Below are 25,741 nucleotides of genomic sequence, written 5' to 3' on the forward strand. Positions count from 1 at the left end.
ATGGACCGAGGGGGAGGGATTAACGCGTCCTCCTCCTCCGTTGAGGATTGTTGGCGGTTGACAACCAATGATTTGGGGCATTACCGCCACCACCTGGTATGGAGTGTAGATCAGAATATCTAGTATTTACAATATCACAAATACACTCATAATACATCAATAATAAATAACTTCACTCATATCTTCTTAATCATATTAAATTAAAGTCTAAGATACTTAAACAGTACTCAATAATACTCTTTTCTATAACGGTTATTTCTTTTGTCTCTTCCCACCATAAGCTTCTTTCAGCACTTTATTGTTAGTTGAGCTTTCTTTGCCAATTTCTGCTTCTCTTATGAGATTTTCTATGAACGTTGATGACAAAACCTTTGAGAGCTGCTGCCGAATCTGAGCAAAGGACTGTTTTGGTGGCTGTAGCCACTCACCGAAGGCCAAACATGATTTCAATGATTTGTGCTGAAAATATTGACACTTTATCAGCCTGTGATACATTAACATTAAATTCTGAGATATATACACTACCGGTCAAAAGTTTGGGGTCACTTAGAAATTTCCATTCCAGACAGAATATCAGCTGAGATCAGTTGCATTGTTTTTTTAATCAGGTAAGCATTTTTCAGATTACATTATGTGCTTACATAATTGCAAAAGGGTTCTCGACTGTTGTAGAAAGAAGTGGCTGAAGAAACGCTTGAAATCCATGCTTTTTGGTCTAAACGTCATACCCAAATTAAAAGTGGTACAGCTCCCATATACTTTGACACTCTGGGGTGTGCCTGACATCATTGGAAAGGTAACACTCTCAAGTTTTTGTTACAAGTGTCAGGGTGATTCTAGGCCTTACTGACACAGAGTTACAGAGGCTAGAATGGAGGTTTTTTATACATTCATACAAATGTAAAATGATTAGAATACACTGCTGTAAACACATCTGACAGGTGACAGACAACACAGGGCATTAGCCACGTTTTCCTATCAAGGCAACTTGTGTTGACTGATCTTGATTAGGCTATGTTGCTTTTATTCTAGCAGCATTTCTCCCATTAGAATTTTTAACTTTTTTACAAATGAGTCCACATTACTTCATCTTTTCCTAATTGCATAATCTTCTACAAAACATATCGTCACGTCGATAGCGTCGCAACCGTGTACGATGCAGTTACAAAACTTTACAGGCGTGTAGTTGAGATCAAGAAGAAGAAGAAGTAGGAAGTAGGCAAGTGGTCCCCCCCACTTTACGCCCCTGGCTCGATCTGGCGTTGTGGGCGGTGTGATCTTATCCCAAGATACTCTCTTTTTATTTCCTATTTTAAACATAAAGTTCGGTCCATTGCATTTCTACCGCTTCTGAATCCACTCTAATATTTGGATACATGTCCTTTCATTTCTATATATGGCAAATATGTCGATCTTTTTTTTTTTTAAACACTTTATTTGTACATTTCCAATTATCACATAAAACAATCATAATAATAATAATAATAATACATAAGTTTTATATAGCGCTTTACATGGAACTCAAAGACGCTTAACAAACAAAAGAAATAAAGAATCAAACAAACAAACAAACAAGATGAGTGATTATTGTAAATTATGGATAGGCCAATTGAAACAAATGACTTTTGAGCAGTTTTTTTTATAGGTGTTCAGTGAGTCCAAGTTTCTGATGTGGATGGGGAGTGAGTTCCAGAGAGTGGGGGCAGCTATTGCAAAGGCTCGGTCCCCCAAAGTTCGGTGGGTTGATTTGGTGATGGGTTTGAGGAGGTTTAAGTCAGCTGAGCGAAGGCATCTGGAGGGGCGATGGTGCTGTAAGAGGTCTGTGAGGTATGGAGGGGCCAGACTATTGAGAGCTTTGTAGGTGATGAGTAGAACTTTGTAATGGATGCGCTGTTGTACAGGGAGCCAGTGAAGCTGTTGAAGGACAGGGGTGATGTGTTGTCTTGAACCGGTGTGGGTGAGGAGGCGAGCAGCAGAGTATATCATCATATATCGTATATCATCAATCATATTCTCTATTTTACTAATAACCATAGAAAAACAATCCCAACAAGAGAAATACAAAGACAGACCAAACCCAAAATCAACCTGACAGACTTGTCACAGACAACAGACGGACAAAAGATAAAATAAAAAATAAAAAAACAAGTGCACCTAACATTCCTTATTACAGGACTGACCAAGGGCAAGTATAAACATTCAGAGTTCCAGTTCCAGACCAGGTAAATTGTTCACATAAGGTCCCAGGTTTTGTAGAATATGTTGATGGAACCGTTGAGGGTACATCTGATTTTTTGCAGCTTAACATTCTGCATAATGTCCCTGATCCAGTGGTGGTGTGATGGAGGAGTAGCAGCCTTCCATTTAAATAAAATCAAGCATCTAGCTAATAAGGAGGAAAAGGCAATGACCCTCTGTAGATGAACAGGGGGAGCAGATCCCGTTGAATCAGAAAACCAACCAAAAACAGCAACCAAGGGAGAAGGGGAGATGTTATAAGCATAACCATTAGAGATGACTTCAAAAAAGGATGACCAGAAAGGAACAAGTTTCGGACAAGACCAGAACATATAATAGGAAGTAGCTGGCGTCTGTTTACATCTATCGCATAATGGGTCTACATTAGGAAATATTCTTGCTAATTTGGCTTTTGAGAAGTGCAACCTGTGTATCACTTTAAACTGTATTAAAGAATGTCTGGAACATATGGAAGAAGAATGGACTCTAGTAAGAGCCATATCCCATTCCTCATCAGACAGCTGCGCCCCCAAGTCATTTTCCCACTGTTCTCGAATATGTGAAATAGAGAGGTTGCAGCTATCCATGATATGGGAATAAATAAATGATATTCTGCTCTTATTCAGCATATTGACCCTTAATAGGGAATCCAAACAGGAAGGAGAGGGGAGTGTAGGACAATTAGCAAACTTTTTACGAGTAAAATCTCTAATTTGCAATTATCGCAAAAAATGATTATTGGTCAGACCGAATTTTCTGGATAGTTGTTCAAAGCTAGCAAAAGTATAATTAACATATAGTAGGTCCTCAATACTATGAATGCCCTTGTCATACCAAATTTTGAAGCCATTGTCCATTAGGGATGGCTGAAAAAGATGATTATGTATTATTGGTGAGTGAATAGAAATACTTTGAATACCCAGACACCTTTTGAACTGATTAACGATGCGTAGTGATTGAGTTACAATTATATTATCCTTAATATTATTAACTAGTGATGGTAGACGTGAACAGAGTAAAGCAGGGAGGGAGTGTGGGCTGCTTGTAACCTTTTCAATCTGGAGCCATGCAGGGATCCTATCATTCCAATCTTTTAACCACAGAGAGATGGCATTAAAATTCGTAGCCCAATAATACGTCCACAAATTTGGAAGTGAAAGCCCACTTACACTTTTTGGTCTTTCCATAAATTATTTTCTTATGCGAGCTGATTTATTATTCCATATAAAAAGGAGGAAATCATTTGATTAAGTGCTTTGAAAAAAGATTGTGGTATATAAACAGGCAGTGCCTGAAATAAATATAGAAACTTTGGTACAATATTCATCTTTACAGAATTTGTTCTCCCGATAAGAGATAGTGGCAAAATAGATCATCTTTTAATATCTTGTTTGCACTGAGGAGTGATGTTACTTTTAAATAGACTGTAATAGGATTTGGTGACTTTTATACCCAGACATGTAAAGGACTCGGCGGACAACTTAAATGGCAGATTGGGATATTCTCTGGCATTACTACTAATGGGAAAGTATTCACTTTTATTAAAATGTAGTTTATACCCAGATATGTTACCAAATTCCTGCAAGATTTTAAGGATTTCAGGGGTAGTTGTGATGGGGTTGGTGACATATAGCAACAAGTCGTCTGCATAAAGCGAGACAGTGTGAGTTAGGCCACCACATGAGATACCTTGTATACTATTATTGCATCTAAGAGCTATGGCAAGTGGCTCTATAGCTAAACCGAAAAGCAACGGACTCACTGGATCCCCTTGTTTTGTCCCTCTGTGAAGAGGAAAATACTCAGATGAGATACCATTGGTATAAACTGAGGCAGTAGGATCAGTGTAAATGAGCTTGATAAGGTGAGTGAAGTTAGGGCCAAAACCAAACCTGCCAAGTGTATGAAAAAGATAACCCCACTCAACCCGATCAAACGCCTTTTCGGCATCAAGTGATATTACTGCTTCTGGGGATGGAGTGCTAGACTCAGTATAGATGATATTAAACAATCGTCTCAGGTTAAAATAGGATTGTCTTCTGGATAAACCCAGTCTGGTCCTCCAAAATGACAAGAGGAAGAATTGTATGTGTCAATCATTTCCCCCATAAATGTACAGACATGCAATGTTAAAGCAATTGGTCGGTAATTTCCTGGAATCATCTTTCCCTTGCTTACAGATTGGTACTACTTTTTCCCTCACTATACAGTTGAAGTAAGAAAGGGGTGTCAAACTCATTTTCCCAGAGGGCCACACTGGAAAAAGAGAATCGCACCAAGGGCCAGACATGTATGGTTTATTGACATGCTTTTATTTCATTGAAAAAGTAAAAAATCTTTGACTCAATTATTGCATGTATGATATAGTCTTCTCACTTACAGTTTGGTACACATAAAGCACTGAAAAAGTGAGCAAAAAAGTTCCGAAGCTATCGTAGAATGTAGCAAATCGAGCAAAATCATGATTACATTTTCTAAGTAGGCTACCACCCAGCTGACTCACAACAAGCTCTTTCACAGCCTGAATATTAAACTCTGGTTTTTCTGGGGGAATTTCTGAGTCTCAGATTCAGCAAATCTGCCAAATTCTGCTCCGAGTGTTCCGTAATTGCAAGTTGAAAAACTGTTTCCAATGTTTTTGGTTTGGCGCGCAACTAGGTGGGCCAAAATATATCGTGAACCTAAATGGATATGCGGGCCGGATCAGAATGTGCGAGGAGCCGGATTTGGCCCGCGGGCCTTGAGTTTGACACCTGTGAAGTAAGATGTCTTTAGATGACTCACTAAGATTATTTATCATCTTTGCAAATTTGGTCATTACCTGTTGAAGGCATGCTTGTTTTTCCAAGAGCATGATTCAGTCTTGCCTTTATGGAAGATATAAACTCAGCAAAAAAAGAAACGTCCTCTCACTTTCAACTGCTTTTATTTTCAGCCAACTTAACATGCATAAAACTTTGTATAAACGTAAAAAAATTCAACTACTAAGAAATAAACTGAACAATGTTTCACAGTCATAACAGAAATGGAAAAATGTGTCCCTGAACAAAGGATGGTCAAAATCAAAACTTACAGGGAAGACCTCCTCCTCCTTCCTGCAGGCTCATCCTGACATCACCCTCCAGCATGATAACGCCACCAGCCATACCGCTCGTTCTGTGCACGATTTCCTGCAAGATAGGAAAGTTAGTGTTCTGCCATGGCCAGTGAAGAGAACGGATCTCAATCCCATTGAGCACGTCTGGGACCGGTTGGATCGGAAGGTAAGGGCGAGAACCATGCCCCCCAGAAATGTCCGGGAACTTGCAGGTGCCTTGGTGGAAGAGTGGGGTAACAAGAAAGGCAACAAGAACTGGCAAACCTAGTGCAGTCCATGAGGAGGAGATGCACTGCAGTACTTAATGCAGCTGGTGGCCACACCACATACTGACTGTAACTTTGGATTTTGACCATCCTTTGTTCAGGGACACATTTTTCCATTTCTGTTAGTCACATGTCTGTGGAACATTGTTCACTTTAGTTGTTAGTAGTTAAATTTTTTTATGTTCATACAAAGTTTTACACGTAAATAAATAAAAGCAGTTGAAAGTGAGGACGTTTCTTTTTTTGCTGAGTATATTTAATAATGTTTCTTCATTTTACAATAATCTTTCATCTCAGCTATTAAAGCTCTTCTATCTTTTTCCCAGCTCACATACATTAGGCCTACCCAATCTATGAACTTCAACAAATGTTGGTGCAAGCATCTCAGCTTCCTCTTCTGTAGTTTCACCATTAACTAAGATTGAATATCCATAGTCACTTTTAAGCCCATTTTTCTTCTAATTATCCCCCATATTATATCAATTAGTCTACATAGCCTAATTTACTCCAAAACCACCTTTGCATTTTAATTGTTTCCTTGCTTTTGACCCAAAAATTGACTTTTGACCATAGACTGTATATATAATGTATATATACAGTCTATGGTTTTGACACACTAACACAGGCTTTATTTTGAGACTTTACTGCATTTTTTGCTGTCCACCATGGTATAATCTTCTTTTAAAACTCACCTTAATAAGGTATACCTTCTTCTTCTTACCTGTCTTCCTTGGAATTGAATGTATCACAGCACCTAAAGTGCTTCACTGAATAATTCAACTGATCTACCGTATTTTCCGCACTATAAGGCGCACTTAAAAGCCTTTAATTTTCTCAAAAAACGACAGTGCGCCTTATAATCCGGAGCGCCTTATATATGGATCAACCTCTCGGATCACTGCCCCGTTGACGGGACACTGCGTCGCTGTAACCTCGATAAAACTTCCACTCATTCGCGTTTTTATAACTTTAAAGCATTAAATATTCAAAATATACAGCCATGCAACACACCAATTGAAAGCCTAGCCTCTAATGATTAATTTAAGCCCACATACAAAGCATACGATGATTTATAGCAGTTACACAACCGTTACAAAGTAAACAATTTACAATAAAACAATTCAGCCATAATCTGCGCAGGTGTCGAGAGTGCATCCATACCTGATTTCGTTGTCCTTTCAGCAACAAAGTGGTATTTTGGCCAAAACTTGATTTTCATAAATCCACAATAGTCCAAGGAAATGTAATATCCAAGCTTTATATTCCAAAACGATCTGTTCGCCTCACAATGTTGAAGTTTCTGGCCGAATCACAACGGAAAACGCGTTTTCCATTTCACCTTGTCATCGGCGCTAGCTTCTCTGCCCAGCTTGCTACATGATCGATGTGGGCGTCATCGTATTCCCTAGCTTCTAAGCTTTCGATTGGTAGCTCATATTAGCCAATCCGTTCAGGTTTGCCTCTGATATGGCCAATGGAAGCGGACAAGCCGATGACAACATGTCAGGGACCACGTTGAGACGATCGCCATTTTCTCGGACCCCTTAGATTTAAATGCTATAAGGATATTATATACTGTCTATGGAGTGAACGGAGTTGTCAGAACGCTTCATAAAGTTTGACTTTATCTGACGGTTATGTTGACATTCCCTTTAGCACAGCTCCATCTAGTGGATGTATAACGCAACCCTAGTCAAACGTTTGACTGCAGTATCTTCTATTCTATGCGCTTTATAATCCGGTGCGCCCTATATATGAAAAAAGTTCTAAAATAGGCCATTCATTGAAGGTGCGCTTTATAATCCGGTGCGCCTTATAGTGCGGAAAATCATCTGAATTTACATACAATTGTTGCATATCAAAAATGTCTTTAAATGTATCCCAATCAGCTGTGTTCAAGACCATCTATCTAATCTCGTATTAAATTGTTCGCAATAAAAATTACTTAATTACCTCCAAAAATGTAGACAATGCTAACATGTTGTGAAAATTAGATTTAGACTTATTAGACACCATTTCATTTTTACATGAATAAATAGCCTATAACACAGTTGAGCTGAATCAAAGATTCTCTGTTAAACCGTCCCTGGCTGTATTTTCTAGTAAGACGTTCCTTTATCCCAGTTTAATGTCATGACCCGAATGCATCATAAGACGTGTCTCATTTCTCAGCTTCCTCTGCACTTCCGGCTTTCCACCGCAGCAGAAGTGAACGAAAACAAAATGCGATAGTTTAACTTCGCCGATGAGCTGTGGTCAATGACAGCGCATATTCCACTGACCGCTTATTATTTAAATGTCAAATCTGTGCACCTGAGGCGCGTGGCAGCCGCAGTAATATAATATTCACCATGCAGTTCTCTCCCACCAACGGAGATTTCACGTTCGTCTCTTCGACGGAGGCTGAAGGTAGGCTAACTGCCATCAGAGCTCCACAGCTAGCAGGCCGCAACATGGCCACCCACCTACTAGCTTGTGTTCTTGGTTTTAGTTGTCTTAAAGTAGCGCAGTCACCGAGGTACAAACGCATTCAGTCCGAACCATACAGTCTTATTAGTCTGAACAGAGTACGTAACGTGACGTACGGCCGACTCCGTGCTATTCCAAGTAGCAACGTAGCTAACTCCAGCCATTTAAATGTTGAAGCTATCGCTTAGCTTTGCTAACTAATTTCAGTTCTGATACGTGTCGTTCGTGAACGTAGCTAACAAACACGCTTTATTTGATATTGCTTATTGTCCACATTACGAGGCCATTAAAATAAGACCCTTCAAATCATTAGCTACATGAGGAAGCACAATAGTTACATTATTGTTATTGTTATACCACAACCTTTCCACCACAGGCGGTAGAAAAGAGTAGGTTACAATTAAAATGCCACATTATATACAATAACTATAGCAGACTAAATTAAACATCAAATCGAATACTCTGTGCTAAGATTTGAGATTAAAGATAGGGCATGTTTAGTCTTAACTGAATATAGATGTGCAATGATGATAATATACTGTGAGATAATGTACATCTGTGCAAGTCAAGTACACAAGTACTAAAAGCTGAATATCAAACAGAAGTAACTGTGCATTGGACATAATCATAATAGACGTTTTTCACAGCAGACATGTTGACATGTCATAGTAGGAACAGCACAGGTGTGTTCAAAACCATTACTGATGGCTGCATTCCACTTAGGAGAGGCCCTGGTATTAAACCATTACTGATGGCTGCATTCCACTTAGGAGAGGCCCTGGTATTAAACCATTACTGATGGCTGCATTCCACTTAGGAGAGGCCCTGGTATTAAACCATTACTGATGGCTGCATTCCACTTAGGGGAGACCCTGGTATTAAACCATTACTGATGGCTGCATTCCACTTAGGAGAGGTCCTGGTATTAAACCATTACTGATGGCTGCATTCCACTTAGGAGAGACCCTGGTATTAAACCATTACTGATGGCTGCATTCCACTTAGGAGAGGTCCTGGTATTAAACCATTAATGATGGCTGCATTCCACTTAGGAGAGGTCCTGGTATTAAACCATTACTGATGGCTGCATTCCACTTAGGAGAGGTCCTGGTATTAAACCATTACTGATGGCTACATTCCACTTAGGAGAGGTCCTGGTATTGTGCATGCTGACTCACTGAAATATCTCACTGGGACACTTGATGGAATTGAGCCATCGTTAAGGTTATCAATTTCAGCTGTGCTTTTCCTACTATGACAAGTAAACATGTCTGCTGTGAAAAAGGTCCATACATGAATTATGTACACTGTGCACATATGTAGATGGATATGTGAGGTAAGGCTTCACTGCCAGAGGAGTCCCAACAGAGCAATGAGCTCCCAATGAAATGAAGGTTTTACCTTTTGTCTGTGAGGATTTAGAGTTTAGAGTTTGCACTTCAACTAACGCTTGCGTTTTTTTATTTTTATTTTTTAAGATTATTTTTGGGCTTTTCTGACTTTAATGTATAGGACCGCTAGGTGAGAAAGGGGGGAGAGAGGGGGAAGACATGCAGGAAACCATCACAGGTCAGACTCAAACCCTGGACCTCTGCGTCGAGGCATAAGCCTCTCAGTATATGTGCGCCTGATTCAACCCGGCCACAACTAACGCTTGCTTTTATTATTGAGCAGATGAATGTCTGGATTTGTTGATCATTAATTTAGTCTATAGGAAAAATACTGAAAACTACCCACCAATAGTATCTTTTAACCAGACGGTTTCCCCCAGTGTTTTGCAAGCCTGGTGGGCAACCGGTCCTAGGTTTCCCCCCACCAAACTACAGATACCATAATTCAGAATTTTTGCAATTCTGTACATGATGCTCTACGTTAATGCTGCCATTAGTCTGTGACTGGCCCCAGCTGGGCCTTCCTCGAAAAAAGAGACTTGCCACCGGCCTAAACAACTTTTCTGATGGAAACCCTGAACATTAATACTGTGTCTGTAGTATTTTTGTCATACATCCTGGTACTGTATGTATTTCCTGTGCCACACCAGTCTATTATCAAACACTTAACTGTGCAAACTACCGTGTTTTCCACAGAGCTCAGCGGCACCATCAGTGCCCCGGATATTAAGCTGAACATGGGCGGTGAGGGCGGTAAAGATCCATATGCCACCACCTTCCTGAGGCAGCGAGGCTACGGCTGGCTGCTGGAGGTGGACGAGGATGACACTGAAGAGAGCAAGCCTCTTCTGTAAGTACATGTTGGATCACTTTTAAACTTATGCCTTGAAAATAGCAGATTTATCTTTTTTTTTTTTTTTTTTTATCTTTTTGTCACAAAAGGCAGGTCTTTTGTTAAATATCTGTTCTTAGCCAGTGGGCAGTGTTTGGTGCATCTGGCTGTATCCACACACACAATTCTTTAGCGGCAGCTACAGAATTTCTACACCGGAACAGGAACAAGCTTAGCACATTCACATTGATCATGCATCTCTAAGGTACTTTGCATTGCATATTTCACTTTATGCCACATCCTAATCAGCAGCAGAATCCAAATAGTGGCAAAGAGTAGGGCTGCACAATATATAGTTTTTTTTATTATCACAATATAAACTGGCGCAATAAACGCATCGTGAAAGGCTGCGACATATTGTGAAAGACACTTTTGTCTTAGCTGAAAGAAAACCAGTAGAAAACTGCACTTTAAAATGTAACTCATTCTTTCATGTCATGTCTTTTATATTCAATTCAATGTTCAATTTGTTCAATAAAATAATGTTGGAAATTGTTTCCTTTTTGATTTGTTTTAAACTCAAAAGCAATTTGTTTTATTTTAGCAGAATACTGAAAGTAAAAGACATGCGGAACTTAGTACACTTTAATCAGACTTTTATCTGTTTATTTATATGAAGTAATATTGTTATCGCGATCTTCAACAACATTATGGCATATTTTGCTGATGTCGTGCCGCCCTATGGCAGAGCCAGATCTGATGTCAATAAAAAGACCAACGTCGGCCCCGTTCGTGTACGCCTACTTGTTTCTGTTTTGATATTTTACTTTTGTAATCTTTTGATTGAATCTATGGTCTTCCTGTCCTATTGTTGTCTTGTCTGTGTGAGAAGGGAGGAGCTGGACATCGACCTGAAGGACATCTATTACAAGATTCGCTGTGTGCTGATGCCCATGCCGTCCCTGGGTTATAACCGGCAGGTGGTCCGAGACAACCCGGATTTCTGGGGCCCTCTAGCCGTGGTGCTGCTCTTCTCCATGATCTCCATCTATGGACAGTTCAGGGTGAGCAGGACAGCTGGGGCACGTTCAGTCTCTAAACGGTGTGCACCGATTCACTATGGTTTCCTGGTTTAACGACATGTTTCCTCGTGAAGGGCGTGAAACGGGTTTTGAATTATGTTTTCTCTCGTTTGGCGGGTGTCTGGTTTATTGGCTGTGTCCCAGGTGATAACCAATCAGCAGAGACGTGTCTGTAAACTCGTGGTAATAAAAAGGCAGAACGCACCCAACAGGGTGTTCAACACAACCCTGTTTCAGTTTTTAAAAAGTGCTGCTGCTTTTTGTCGGGGCTGAACATGGCCCTGTTTCCACTGCAGGAACTTAACTACCCGTAACCACGCCCCCAGGAAGTGTGCCAGGCTTTGAAGCAAAGTGAACGTAGTGGCTAAACAGTGGAACTACAAATTTGGGCCCATCACCTGATGCCTTATGGCCCAAAAAGACTTCCCCACAGACTTACATGGAGTTGTTGTGATTGTCCTTGTGGTGCTGCTTGACCAGTTCCACCCTACCCACTATTAAAAAAAAACACTTTGAGGAAATTGCTGCCAAATTTGTTTCCCCCTTTGAAATATATTGTCATCTAAGTACCCCGTGACCAGCACAAAACATTTTTACTATACACAAATACATAACAGAAAAACACTTCAATGCTACATTTCAAGTGTTTGGAATCAGTAGATGTATTCATTATTCTAGTGTATAATTATTTTAGGAATTATGCATGACTGATACTTTTACAATTGACATTTAAAAAAAAAAAAAGATTCCTAACGTACCCACTGCAGTACTCTAAAGTACCCCTAGGGGTACGCGTACCCCCATTTGAGAAACACAGCTTTAAAGTGATAGCCAATCACACACAGCTGAATTTTAACATGCATAGCTGGTCTACTAATAAGGCTCTGAGGTTTTCATTTTCACAAAGTATAAAAAAAAAAAAAGTATCACCGTGGGATCGGCATCGCATTCAAGATATCCGTATTAGAATCTGTGTCGAGAATATTCAAATGATACGCAGCCCTAAATATGTTAGGTTTGTTAAGTTCCTGCAGTGGAAAAGGGTGGTGGGTGTCTCTGCTGTAGAAATAAAGTTGCCTTGCCTTACAACCTCAGCCTGTCAGGCAGTCCCCAGGGCACAGAAACCACTGTTGTGCCTGCTTGTCTCAGAGGAAGTGTAACGTCAACACACTGTGTGTGTGTGTGTGTGTGTGTGTGTGTGTGTGTGTGTGTGTGTGTGGTGTGCTCTGCTCTGCTCTGCTCTGCTCTGCTCTCTGTCAACATGCAGAGAGGACAGATAAGCTTAATCTCAGCTACCGAAATTTGGCACCGTTTGATTTTACGTGAACCAATACTCGGTAGTACCGACGTGATTCGGTCGGTACCGGTAAAAGTACCGGGTTCGGTACCCAACCCTATCTGGAATACAATTCAGCAGAAACCAATACATGCTCACATGTTTATGCACTTACATTTAGAAATCAGCAGCTTCAAGACATGAGAATTCATTTCAAGACCTATTTGTGAAGCTGTTTTATAGTACATATGGTTGATTTTGTGTATGATATGGATGTCACTGAATTGTTGATCAGGGCGTTCCTGCAAAAGAGAGGCTGCCTCTCAGTGAACCTCCCCTGAATGAATAAATAAAGGTTAAATAAAAATAAATAAAATTGTAACTTCTCGGTTTCCAGTGTTGACGCTGAACTGCTTTTACTTTGCAGGTCGTGTCTTGGATCATCACCATCTGGATCTTTGGATCAACAACCATCTTCCTGCTGGCTCGTGTTCTTGGTGGCGAGGTAAGCCCAGCTGACAGCCACTCAGAGTCCTGTCAGACATGACTGGAACTTGTTCTCATGGAGTCCTGTTGTTGTTTTGGGCAGGTGTCCTTCGGCCAGGTTCTAGGAGTGATCGGATATTCTCTTCTTCCTCTCATCGTTATAGCCCCTCTGCTCCTAGTGATCGGAGGCTTTGAGGTGGTTTCTACACTAATCAAAGTGAGTCAAAGACCAAACCTAAACAGTCTTATTTTTCATGTTGTGTGAAAATTCTACTTTAAATGAATAGATGTGTGTGATAACAGTCGCTAGGATGGAGGAATAAGTCCCACTGTGAAGGCATCGTAGCCAATAATGAAAACACTCATCCTGTACCTTGTTTTCTGTGTAAAATCCTCCACACCTGCAGCATCACGATCATAGACTGTAACAACGGCGGAGCAGCACTGGAGCACAGTGACGTCTCCCATTAGTGGATTGTCGACTACCATTTCACTTTGCTGAACCAGAAGCTCTGCCCATTACTGTCTGCGAACTGTCCCCTTTTTCGTAAAGGAGCCCTATGTGATACTGACAGCTAGCATTTAAAATGGTTACTGCAGTCCAAATTCAAAGTTCTGGAGAGAGTCGTCTCCCCCGGCCCCTCCTCCCCAGACTCGTAGTTCACGGGAGACGCCAGTTTAAGAACGCTGAACCCAATACACAGTAGCTAAATACAGAGGGTGACTGTTTGTGTTAAGTCAATTTTTCATTCATGTGACACCCTCATGTGTAACATAAGTTATTAAGTAGTCTAGGAATTTAACAGTTAATGGCATTTCCTGTTTGGGTTTTGGCCTTTTGATGTGAAATCCACATAAATGATCAAACTTTTATGGTATACTAGCAGATATGATTGTTATTCTTTTCATAGACGGCGTCCTAGATGCATGACCGTAACTTTGAGTTGAAACTTGATTTTGTAATATTTAGTGAGTTTCAGCACTTTTCAGTTAGAACTGGCCAGGTTACAGAGACGGCTGTTTTTATACATCACACCATGTGCCTGAAAACCAGCGTACGCAACTTTTATACTTGAGGCCTCTGTTGTGTAAAGGCCTTAAAGCTGCAGCATAAAGTGTGAAATAAGTAAAGTTGTCTGAATTCTTTGAATGTGAGGACAAGAAAGCCTGTATATGGTGTCAGATGTTGAATACTGTTGGTAACACAGATCCTACTCCCAGTGTAGGCTTCACCCTAGGTCCTTTGCACCATGACCTCGAGCCAGAGGAGCTAACTCTCCTCGAGGAGAGTTAGCGTAGTGTAGCGTTATAGCGCAGAGGCTAATGGAACCACGTCTGTATCTTGTAAATGACCCCACTAATAATGCCCGAAATGATACCAAACTTCTACACTAGTACATATACGTTATGCACTCATAAAACGATGGATTGGAAAGTTTGTAAGTACACCAGAAGTTTATGAACACTTGCCTGCTGGCTTCTGCTCTCTGCTGCTACTGCTACTGGCTGAGTAAGAGCAGTGCTTAGGGGTTTAAAAAAATTACTACCCGAAAGAGATACAACAAAAATATTTATTAATTTAATGATTAAATAAGGTAATGTCTCCAAACTTACCTCAATTATTACTTGTCTCCTGCTAGTTATACTACAGCACTTACTTAAAAAAAAAAGTTAAATTAATAAATATTTTTGTTGTATCTCTTTTCGGTGTTGTAATTTGTAGACGGCCCTAAGCACTCGTCTTACTGCAGGTAGCAGCAGCAACAGCTAGTAGAAGAGAGCAGGCAAGTGTTCATAAACTTCTGGTGTACTTACAAACTTTCCAATCCATCGTTTTATGAGTGCATAACCTATTTGTACTAGTGTAGACCTTTGGTATCATTTCGGGCATTATTAGTGGGGTCATTCATGAGATACAGACCTGGATCCATTAGCCCCTGCGCTAAGCTATTCAGCTGATAACGCTACTCTACGCTAACTCTCCCAATGTTAGACCCAGGTGAAAAAAGCTTCTGGGGGGGTGTTTGGCTCGAGGTCATGGTGCAAAGGACCCTAGGGTGAAATTACTCCGAACCATCACTTTAAGTAATCCAAGTTATGTCAGAAATGTTGATGAATAAATGACCTGATACTTTGTTGTCTTCCAGCTGTTCGGAGTGTTCTGGGCTGCTTACAGTGCTGCTTCGCTGCTCGTCGGAGATGAATTCAAAACCAAGAAGCCCCTTCTCATATATCCCATTTTCCTTTTGTATATCTACTTCCTGTCGTTATATACTGGTGTGTGACTGGAGGAGTGGGAACTCTGGACCTTTTTATGGACATTGACCCTGGGGCATTGGGGAGGGGGGAGAGAAGTCAAACTATGGAACCAGGATTTTTTTTAAAGGTGTTTATTTCTTTTTTTAACTATTAAATTGTAGACGGTGGGGATTTTGGGAATATACAGTGATGTGAAAAAGTGTTGGCCCTTTCCTGAGTTCTTATTTGTTTGCATGTTTGTCACACCTAAATGTTTCAGATCATCAAACAAATTTAAATATAAGACAAAGATACCACAAGTAAACACAAAATGCAGTTCTTAAATTAAGGTTTTTATTATAAAGGAAAAAAAAAATCCAAACCTACATTGCCCCATGTGAAAAAGTATTTACGCGCCACCGCCTATGCGTGTGCGGCTGGGGGGGGGTCCCCCCCCGTTAAAACCTAACTTAACTGTGGTTTATCACACTCTAGCCACGCCCAGGCCTGATTACTGCCACACCTGTTCTCAATCAAGAAATCACTTAAATAGGGGCGGCCTCTAGCTCACCCAGTAAGAGCGGTCGCCCCATGTTGGCTGAGTCCTGCAAAAAAAAAAGGAATTCACTTCAACAGGACCTGCCTGACAAAGTGAAGTAGACCAAAAGATCCTCAAAAGCTAGACATCATGCTGAGATCCAAAGAAATTCAGGAACAAATGAGAAACAAAGTAATTGAGATCTATCAGTCTAGAAAAGGTTATAAAGCCATTTCTAAAGCTTTGGGACTCCAGCGAATCAGAGCCATTATCCACAAATGGTGAAAACATGGAATAGTGGTGAACCTCACCAGGAGTGGCCGGCCGACCAAATTTACCCCAAGAGGGCACCGATGATTCATCCAAGAGCTCACAAAAGACCCCATGACAACATCCAAAGAGCTGCAGGCCTCACTTGCCTCAGTTAAGGTCAGTGTTCATGACTCCAGCATAAGAAAGAGACTGGGCAGAAATGGCCTGCATGGCAGAGTTCAAGGATGAAAAGCACTGCTGAGCAAAAAGAACGTTAAGACTTGTCTCATTTTTGCCAGAAAACATCTTGATGATCTCCAAGACTTTTGGGAAAATACTCTGTGGACTGATAAGACAAAAGTTGAACTTTCTGGAAGGTGCGTGTCCCACTACATCTGGTGTAAAAGTAACCCCACATTTCAGAAAAAGAACATCATACAAATGTAAAATCTGGTGGTGGTAGTGTGATGGTCTGGGCCTGTTTTGCTGCTTCAGGACCTGGACGACTTGCTGTAATCAATGGAACCATGAATTCTGCTGTCTACCAAAAACTCCTGAAGGAGAATGTCCAGCCATCACCACACAAGTGAACTTGGGTTCTGCAGCAGGACGATGATCCAAAGCACACCAGCAAGTCCACCTCTGAATGGCTGAAGAAAAACTAAATTAAGACTTTGGAGTGGCCTAGTCCAAGTCCTGACCTGAATCCTATGGAGATGCTGTGGCATGACCTTAACAAGGCACTTCATGCTCGTAAACCCTCCAATGTTGCTGAATGACAATTCATAAAGATGAGTGGGCCAAAATTCCTCCACAGCGCTGTAAAATGCAAGTTCTCACTAACGCTTGATTGCAGTTGATGCTGCTGAGGGGGGGGCCCAGACAGTTATTAGGTTTAGGGAGCAATCACTTTTTCACACAGGGCCATGTAGGTTTGGGTTCTGTTTTCCCTTAATAACATTCATTTAAAAACTGCATTTTGTATTTACTTGTTAACTTTGACTAACATTTAAATTAGTTTGATCTGAAACATTTAAGTTTGACAAAACTAAAAAATAAATCAGGAAAGGGAGCAAACACTTTTTCACACCACTGTACCAATGTATATAGTTTTGTCCCTTATGTCTTTGGTCAATAAATGCATATGCTTTTACAGCTTACACTGCAGGAAATAGTCCCAGGGTTGTATATTCATTTTATGATTTAGTTTATAGCCTTTATCCCACTGAAGAATGTGGTGCCAAATATTTGTGGTGTATAAGTTGATGCTGAAGGAAGAGACAGCACCACAAAAAGATTGTTGAGCATACTGTTCTTTATAGTTATGCACTGTAATGTACTATGACAAGTGTCCATTTCTGCTTTTCATTTTTCAGACTTGTTTTGTTAATTGATGGATTTCAGCAGCGATCTAAAGCATTGTCTACTAAATGAGGTGCCTTGTCCTGTTTCAGCCATTCAATACAGGAATATAATCATTACAGTACATAAGTAGAGAACATCTGGTATTTCCTAATTCCTGATTTTCTTAACATTATATACACTAAGCACAGCTGGTCGCTCTAATATATTAAACAGTGCTGTAGGGGTGATCCCGAATAATCGATGTTCGATGCTTAATAAGGAGACAAATCTCCCAGTCGAATCTTCCCAGTTATTATATAATAAGTTATAATATACGGACTATTATTATATAAATACCAACATCTAACGCTGTAAATGAAAATGTGAAAAGAAAGAAGCTGTTAATAGCCTAAATGTTTTGAAAGTGACAGGTTGAAGTTTCCCTTTCCGTGATCCGATGACGGAGCGTCTTGGTGCCACTTTGAAAGCGTAAAAGATGATCCAGAATAATGTGCTTGTTAACATCGTTAAATGTAGAAGATTAACGCATTGGAACCCTGATCTCTGGGCTACCGTGATCCCGGCGCAGCCCACGGAATGATCCGGCCGCCCCGATGATCACCAAATCCCGCACAGCAGACCAGCAAGCCGCGGCGTTAGAAGCGGCGAGGCACCGGTCGCGTTAGTGACGGAAAGACACGACGACGGGATTGTAAAAGAAGTAGAGAGCGTGGCCGGGTTGGTTCAGTGGGTGGAGCAGGCGCACATATACTGAGAGGTTTATGCCTCGACGCAGAGGTCCAGGGTTCGAGTCTGACCTGTGACGATTTCCTGCATGTCTCCCCCCTCACCTAGCTATCTTATCAAATAAAACCCCAAAATGCCCCCCCAAAAAGCCCAAAAATGATCTTAAAAAGTAAGTAGAGAGCGCGCGCTCTGTGTGCTGCATGCGCTCCACGTCACCGGGGCGCGTGCCAGCTGCTGACTGCTCAGTCCCGGTCCTCTAGAGACCGTCCCTAGGCTGGATGGAGATCTAGCTGCACTGAATCACAGTCCGCAGCAGTTCTGCTCTTATTTAATCTGTGATGTATAGTGGAAATTACAATAGGCCTACATTGTCTTCTTTCACAGTAAAAAAAAGTGATATATTTTCACATAAAAAAATAAACCTATCAAATACAGTAACATCTACCTGTGCAGCTCGTCCACGGATCACCTTCTTCTGTCCATATGTTGTATATCCTCTTAACATGAGTATATGTGACTCGCACATTAGTTCAGTATGTTAGCATGCTAATATTTGCTGATTAGCACTAAACAAAGTGCAGCTGAGGCTGATAGGAATGTCCGAATTCAATTTAAAATACTTTATTTGTCCGTCAACGGGCAAGTCAATGCAAGTGAGCATGCAAACAGAAATACACAGACAAATGCAAATATGGCAAACGTGTTAGAAAGACATCCAATGATTAATAGCAGCACAATAGGTACAAAAATGTAAAAGGTCAAAAGTGCAAGTGTATTTATCAGTCTATAAATGAGGTTAACGACCATTCCTCAGACTGTGTCCAATGGCTTCTGGAATAAAACAAAACTTCCTCCTATCAGTTTTCCATACAGGCGATCTAAAATGCATTCCCTGGGCTATGGCAGAAGCTTTAAGTAGTCATGGAGGATTTGTGGGATTGTTGATCATCTTAAATGCTTTTTTGAGGACTTGTTTAGCATTAAGCTGTACTAGGGATTTTTGTCTTTGTCTTTGGTCAACAAGGGCATTTGTACATTCCATGTTAATCATCATCATCATCAACACGAATCACATCATATCATTAACTAAACTACACACTTCGCCAAGTGAGTTAGGACTCCCTCAGCCTGAGTTCAGCAGTGAGATGGCTGTGGGGATGAAGGAGTGCTTGTACCTGTTAGTCAGCAATCTGAATTTAGAATAAAGGGGACAGGATGGCTTCAGCCTTCCTACCTACTTGTCTGTTGAACAGATCACATAGCTACTCTGCTGTACCCCCAAGATCTTGCTGCTCACTTTCATTGGCCTTGATGCTGAGGTTCCCGTACCAACAGATTAAAGAAAAGGTTCAAACGGACTCGATAACATCTGTGAAATAGGATCATGAGAGGCTTATCAACATGAAACTGAGATAAGTTCTGGAGGCAGAACAAACGTTGCTGACCCTTCTTACACAGAATCTCAGTGTTAGAATCAAAATTCAGCTTGTCATCAATAAAAATCCCCAGGTACTTGTAGTTATCTACAGAGACTCAGATGTCCCTTGATGAGACTACTCTCAGGGGTCGAGGACTTGTGCCTGAAATCAAAACTCATGTCCTTCATTTTTGTTACAATTAGTTGATGGGATGCACTGTTACACCACTGTACGAACTCATCAACAACAGGACCATGGCTGTTTTCACCAGCGTGGAGGAGACTGACAGAGTCATCTGTAATATTTCAAATCAATCTGTTTTCGCAACAGCTGTGACAGTCATTAGTATAGAGAATATAGATTAGTGGAGAAAGGATGCACGCAGCCCTGAGGGGACCCTGTAGATCAACTTAACTCTCCTGACATGTATCCATTCACCCAAACTCTCGGAGTTCTCTTAGATAAAAAAAATCAATGATCCAGCCCACAATATTAAAATCTAAATCAAACTTCTTAATGAGCTTGTCTATTCAATTTAATTCCATTTTATTTATAGTGTAAAATCATAACAGGGGTAATCTCAGGACACTTTACAGATAGTCTAGGTCTAGACCACGCTCAGAGTGATAGCATCTTCTACGTTTTGCCCAGTCCTATATAAGCAAACTGTCAAGCAGGTGCTCAGTATTAGTGACAAGTTCTCTTTTCAGCAGTTTGTCAAAAGACTTCATGACTAGGGAAGTCAGAGCAACAGTCCTAAAATCATTAAGAAACCTTTGGATGATTGTTTTTGACCACTGAGATAACTTTTGACTGCTTCCAGCTTTCTGGCACCCTCTGCTGCTTGAGTGACGACCAACAAATGCAGTGGAAGATGGGGGCTAATTGTTCTGAGCAGGTGAGCAGACGGCCCTAACCCTAACCCTATTGTCAAGCCCTGGGGTCTCCTTTATAAACGTGGCGTACGCACAAAACGGGGCTGAAAACGTGCGTACGCCACTTCCCACGCAAAGGTTGTGCGGTCCTCCACGCAAACTCTGACCCATGCGTACGCACATTTTGGAGACAATAGGAATTGGCGACGCAGATGGTGAGGTGGTGAACTGAAGTCAGACTGCAGAAAGTACATGTGGGAATAAGGGTTAGGCTACTCTTAATATGTTTAAGTATTAATGCCTCATGCACATTTCTTCGCACCCTATCATGAAGATTGTACTGAGTGATAATAGAGTGATAATTGTTCTTGAGTGATAACTGTTCCATAAACACCTCCAACTCAAATCTTCAATCAAAAGTCGTTCTTAATATTTAATCAGCGCCATCTTGCCGTCACATTGTCCGCTACGGAGCAGGAGATGGCCCGACTGCATGGAATACAGGATATCGTCAAATACCCTAGCATTAGATAACTGCAGAACACTGTGTAAATAACTAAATATCTGGCTTTAAAACTGTGCATATATCATCAAATGTCAAAGTCTGGAAATACAGCCGTTAAGCTCTCGCGCAATCGTTACGCTCTATGTCCTCATTATCAGTCCGAACTTTAATACTGTTTATAACAAACCCTGCATGAAGACAATTGTGTTTGCTTATTACATTTCGATTTCAAATTGTATCTCAGGGTGGGGGATACCACTAGTTGTTGCTGTGATTTTAGCAAGGTGTTAACAATCACAAATTGTTGTAGACTAAACATATAAATACTGCGGTGAACCCGTGCGTAATGCTGCATGATGGCACTGCTGGCCCTGCAGGAGGACAACAATGGAAGAATCAGGAGAGAAAGAGACTTCAGGGACCATGACGATGACTGGCTAATATGCCGATTTAAATTCCCTAATATAGCTGTAATAGTAATATAGCTGCGCTCTTGGATTTATGTACTGAATTGGGTCCAGTAGAGAGGGCAAGGCGCCAGAACCGTGCCATCCCGGTCCAAATACAGGTCCTCGCCACTCTGGGTGAAACCGGCTGTTTTCAGAGGGAAATGGCTGACAGCTAAGTGTTTTTTTAAATAAATATTATATATAATCTTCAACTTCATCACTAAGGCTTGTTTGGATTTAATATATAGTTCTGTTAAATCTTATTATATACGTCTGGTATATCGAAGCTGTCCACGAGTACCGTAATGCCTGCTGATTTGGAAGATTTTATGAATAAAGGTAGTCTATAGATCCGGTTTCCCTACACTGTGCGACAACAGGCCGAAATTATAATTCAATTGGCAGCAATTCCCGAGCGTCTGAGAGTTTGTTTTTTGTTTGTTTGTTTTCTCCGCCAGTCGTCATGATTCGGCATGTTTCGGTGTAACGAAGAACCACTGCCAGGGTCATTAACATACTGATCAGCATTCAGGAGGTGCTTTACATTGACTATCTATGGTTAAAAATGGGCATGTACAGGGCGGGATAACAGGCTGATCCACGTACGCACGCATGTAGGTAATCTGTGATTTCTAAAGGGAACATTGCTTACAGGTGTGCGTAAACACAGTTTATAAATCTGACTTTTTTTTCGGCGTACGCCAATTTGGGCTTTTGGGCGCACGTACACTTATAGTAAGGATCCTACGCACAGTTTTATAAATGAGACCCCAGGGCTTTTTCTAGCTTTGGAGTGTTTAAAAGAGTAGGCCACAGAGCAAACATCGAAGGGGATGGAACCAGAGCATGATAGTTTGTTTTTCATTTCTAAAACCTTGTTACTAAAATCAAGGGTGTCAAACCTATGATGAAACTCAAACTCCTGCGCCAGCTGTTTATTGGATTAAAACCATCAAGAAACACCTTTGTGTAGCTTTTGTAGTTTGACCCAACCATAGTTTTTAGACCATCTCATGCAGAACCCAAATTATTGTTGCCAAGTTCTCTTTCTAATTTATTCTTATCTAAGTTCAGCTCTGAGAGGTTTCCCGTACAAAATAACCATAAGACTTATTAGGGATTACATTGTCTTCACAGAACGTCATATAGCAGCTAACATCAGTGAGCTTATCAATATCTGTACAGGAGTCCTTAAACATGTCCCAATCTGTGCAGTGTTAGCAGCCCTGCATACGCACAAAAAAGGTGGAGAAGAGGAGCTAGAGCCAACAAGACTCTCTCTGCGGCCATCTTACTGACCATTCTCCTGACTCTGCTAGCCTGGTCGGTCAAGGTTTTCAAATGTAAAGATCAGGAAAAACGGAGGAAAATGTGAAGATAACTGTCAGCTACGACCTATGTCTGCCATCCTGACTACGTGGACAAGCAAGACCAACTCTGCCAGCGGAGGTGGAGTGCCATTCAACCGGTGACTCTTGTTCTGTCTGACGGCCACATTTGGATTCATGATGCATCATGCACAAGTTAAAAAGGAGCTGATGGCAGGGTTTTCCCTTCCATTATAAGGTTTAGGTGCAGCACCATTGCCAGACCTTCCTCCGCAGCGCTGTGCAGGAGGGTCTGGCTAGTCCACACAGCATTCCAGGATAGGAGAAAAACGTGCTCTGGTTTATTGGCATTTCTTTAAACCAATCACAATCGTCTTGGGCGGGGCTAAGTGCCGGACAGAGCCACGGTGCCTCTGCTAAATAGCCTCTGAAAGGAACTTGTTTTGGTGGAACATGTGTACGTTCAAAAGTAGTTTTAGTCGTGGAACAGAAAACTCAGATTGGACAGAAAGGCCCAATCCCAAACCGGACTCAGACTTTGGTGCGCGTTCTCGTGAAATCGGTAAGGGCTTAGGGTTGTCCCAATGTCGAATTTCAAAGGGCGTGAGGGTTTGAGTACACACTTGCCGAGCCTTTTCCGGGAGTCTGCATCGATGCAGACTTTAAAGGGAATTACCCACAGTTGTGACATTCACCGCGGAGACCAAAGGGAAATCCAGAAATAACAAAAAGGTAAACCGCACGACACACGGCCACGGGACAGACCAGCCTGGTGTCCAGCTGGTAAAACAGAGTTTGAAAACATTTGGAATCAGGTAGCCGTCTCCTGGGCCTCGGCTGTGTGGAAAGCAACAAACTTAAAATGAAAATTCCCAAATCGGCAAGTGTCAGCAAGATTTGTTATTAAATGTTGCCAAGGTAACATTTGATCTGGTGAAGTACTGTCCCAATCCCATTCCTACTTATCTGCGTTAGGGTTTCAGAGGATGTAGGACCCAAATGCAAAGACGGACAGGCAGTGTGAGCTTTGAGGATTTAATAAACAAATAATAAAGTCCATACTAACAAAAGGTGTCCCGAGAACAGAAGGCAAATCCAAAAATAGGTACAAGCAGAATCCCAAAAACAGGAACAGGCAAAATACAGAACAGTGACAAGCAATCCACTGACAAGGACAACCGAGGGCCACCGAACAGCAAACAATAATCCGACAAGACCCAACGCCAGAAGAGAGACTAAATAGACCAGGTAACCAGGACTAACAAGGGAAAGGTGGCACTAGGCTGGGCAAACAGGTGAAACACATAAGACAATCACAAGGGCGGGAGAACTAAAGACAGGAAGTAAAACTAGACAAGACCAGGGAGAAAACAGATTTCAAAATAAAACAGGAAACAGAAACATACAACCATGACAATCTGAGCCCATGTGGCCTCACACAATGACTACGTTTACAAGCTGTCAATTTTCGGGTTATGGTCGGGTTAAGGTCACTATTCGTGTTTCTGAAACATTCGGAATAACCCGTTTACATGCGTGAGCAGAGAGCGTTACTCCTGTATACATGGAATTTGTAATCAAATGGCGATATCCCGACGTAAACGGCGACGCACGGTTAGCGTCTGGACGTAGCCTACGGACAACCTTAAGACGCAATAACTTTTCGGTCACCTTCTTATAAATCTCACTATCTCGGTACTTTCTGCCATAAACAAAAGACATTATATTCATGGTTTTCACCACACTAATAAAGACATTGGTTTCCTCCTCGCTCCAAAAGTGTGGTGCTGTGCTGCGTCTCGCCATGTTTACCTTTACTTCTTGTTTACTTCCGGTATACTGCGCGCAGGTTTTCTGCATTGACATATATATAACTATATTATTATAGTATATAATTATTATTATAACTATGTTTTCTGGCGCATACAAGAAGTTCCTCTACTCAAAAGACCAAGATTCCTTGCGAATAGAACATGCGCAGAACACAAATCAATGTTCCTTTTGATGGGGATAGGCCGATACGCGTTTACATGACCAAAATTTCGGGTTAGAAAAGGGGTAACCCAGGTAGCATATTCGGCTCACTTTGGGATTGGACAGATAGTCTAGCTAGCTGTCTGGATTCACCAGAAATTTACCCTCAGAAATCCACCAGAGGTTAGAACGCCAACACAAAGGAAGAGGAAGGGGACGGACATCCAGCTGAAATGGGGGACATCCGGCGACACCATAACAATCCCAGAAGTGGAACGTCGTGGATATAGACTAATGTAAAATCAATACGAGTATCAAAACTAACTAAATTACTTTTCTCAGATCTATTGATTGTAGTTGGTGGCTTTAGTATTGTCTTTAAGATTTGTAAATGTGATATTTATTTACCATCTGCTCTAGCTTTTGCAATATTTTATACAGCTATATATCTATTGCACATTCACGGGGAAGGTGTGATGTGTGTATTTCAATTTTCAATGATCATTAATATTACAGTTTTTTTTTATTGCTGTTGTTTATTTTTCATCATTGATCAATTCTTTCTTTGAAAGTATTTCAGGGGGTGGGAGGGTGAAGGGTTGTGGGATCTGCGGTTAGTGTTGTTGAAATGGACATATAACGAAAAACCCCACCCCACAATATAATGCAAACCAGTACAATAATTAGGCCTGTAAGGCTCTAATATGGATTCTTGATTCAACTAATGTGGTAATAATTGAGGTAGTAGTAGGTTGTGGTGTTTTCGGCCTATAAATGGACTGCATCAATTGTGTTTACAACTGCTGGCCACAATAAAAGAAACATTATTTATAACCTTTGTTACTTGTTGCAGAGCTATTGTTTTGATGGTCTTATTATGTATTCCATTCGTTGCTCTCGCTGCACTTGGTGTTATCGCGGGAAGTGGCAGAGCGA

The 25,741-nt window shown here is 41.1% G+C and overlaps 1 protein-coding gene across 1 annotated transcript; it reads left to right on the top strand.

Annotated features, from left to right (window-relative positions):
• Positions 1–7,952: 7,952 nt before the first annotated feature.
• On the top strand, positions 7,953–17,596 carry yipf4 (Yip1 domain family, member 4). Its single transcript, XM_039783801.1, has 6 exons — positions 7,953–8,010; positions 10,158–10,311; positions 11,186–11,357; positions 13,079–13,156; positions 13,241–13,354; positions 15,285–17,596. The coding sequence occupies exons 1-6, from the start codon at positions 7,953–7,955 to the stop codon at positions 15,420–15,422; spliced, it is 714 nt and encodes a 237-aa protein (XP_039639735.1). The 3' UTR covers positions 15,423–17,596.
• Positions 17,597–25,741: the final 8,145 nt, after the last annotated feature.

The sequence above is a fragment of the Perca fluviatilis genome, chromosome 19 (genome assembly GCF_010015445.1).
Source record: "Perca fluviatilis chromosome 19, GENO_Pfluv_1.0, whole genome shotgun sequence".
In the NCBI taxonomy this organism is placed as follows: Eukaryota; Metazoa; Chordata; class Actinopteri; order Perciformes; family Percidae; genus Perca; species Perca fluviatilis.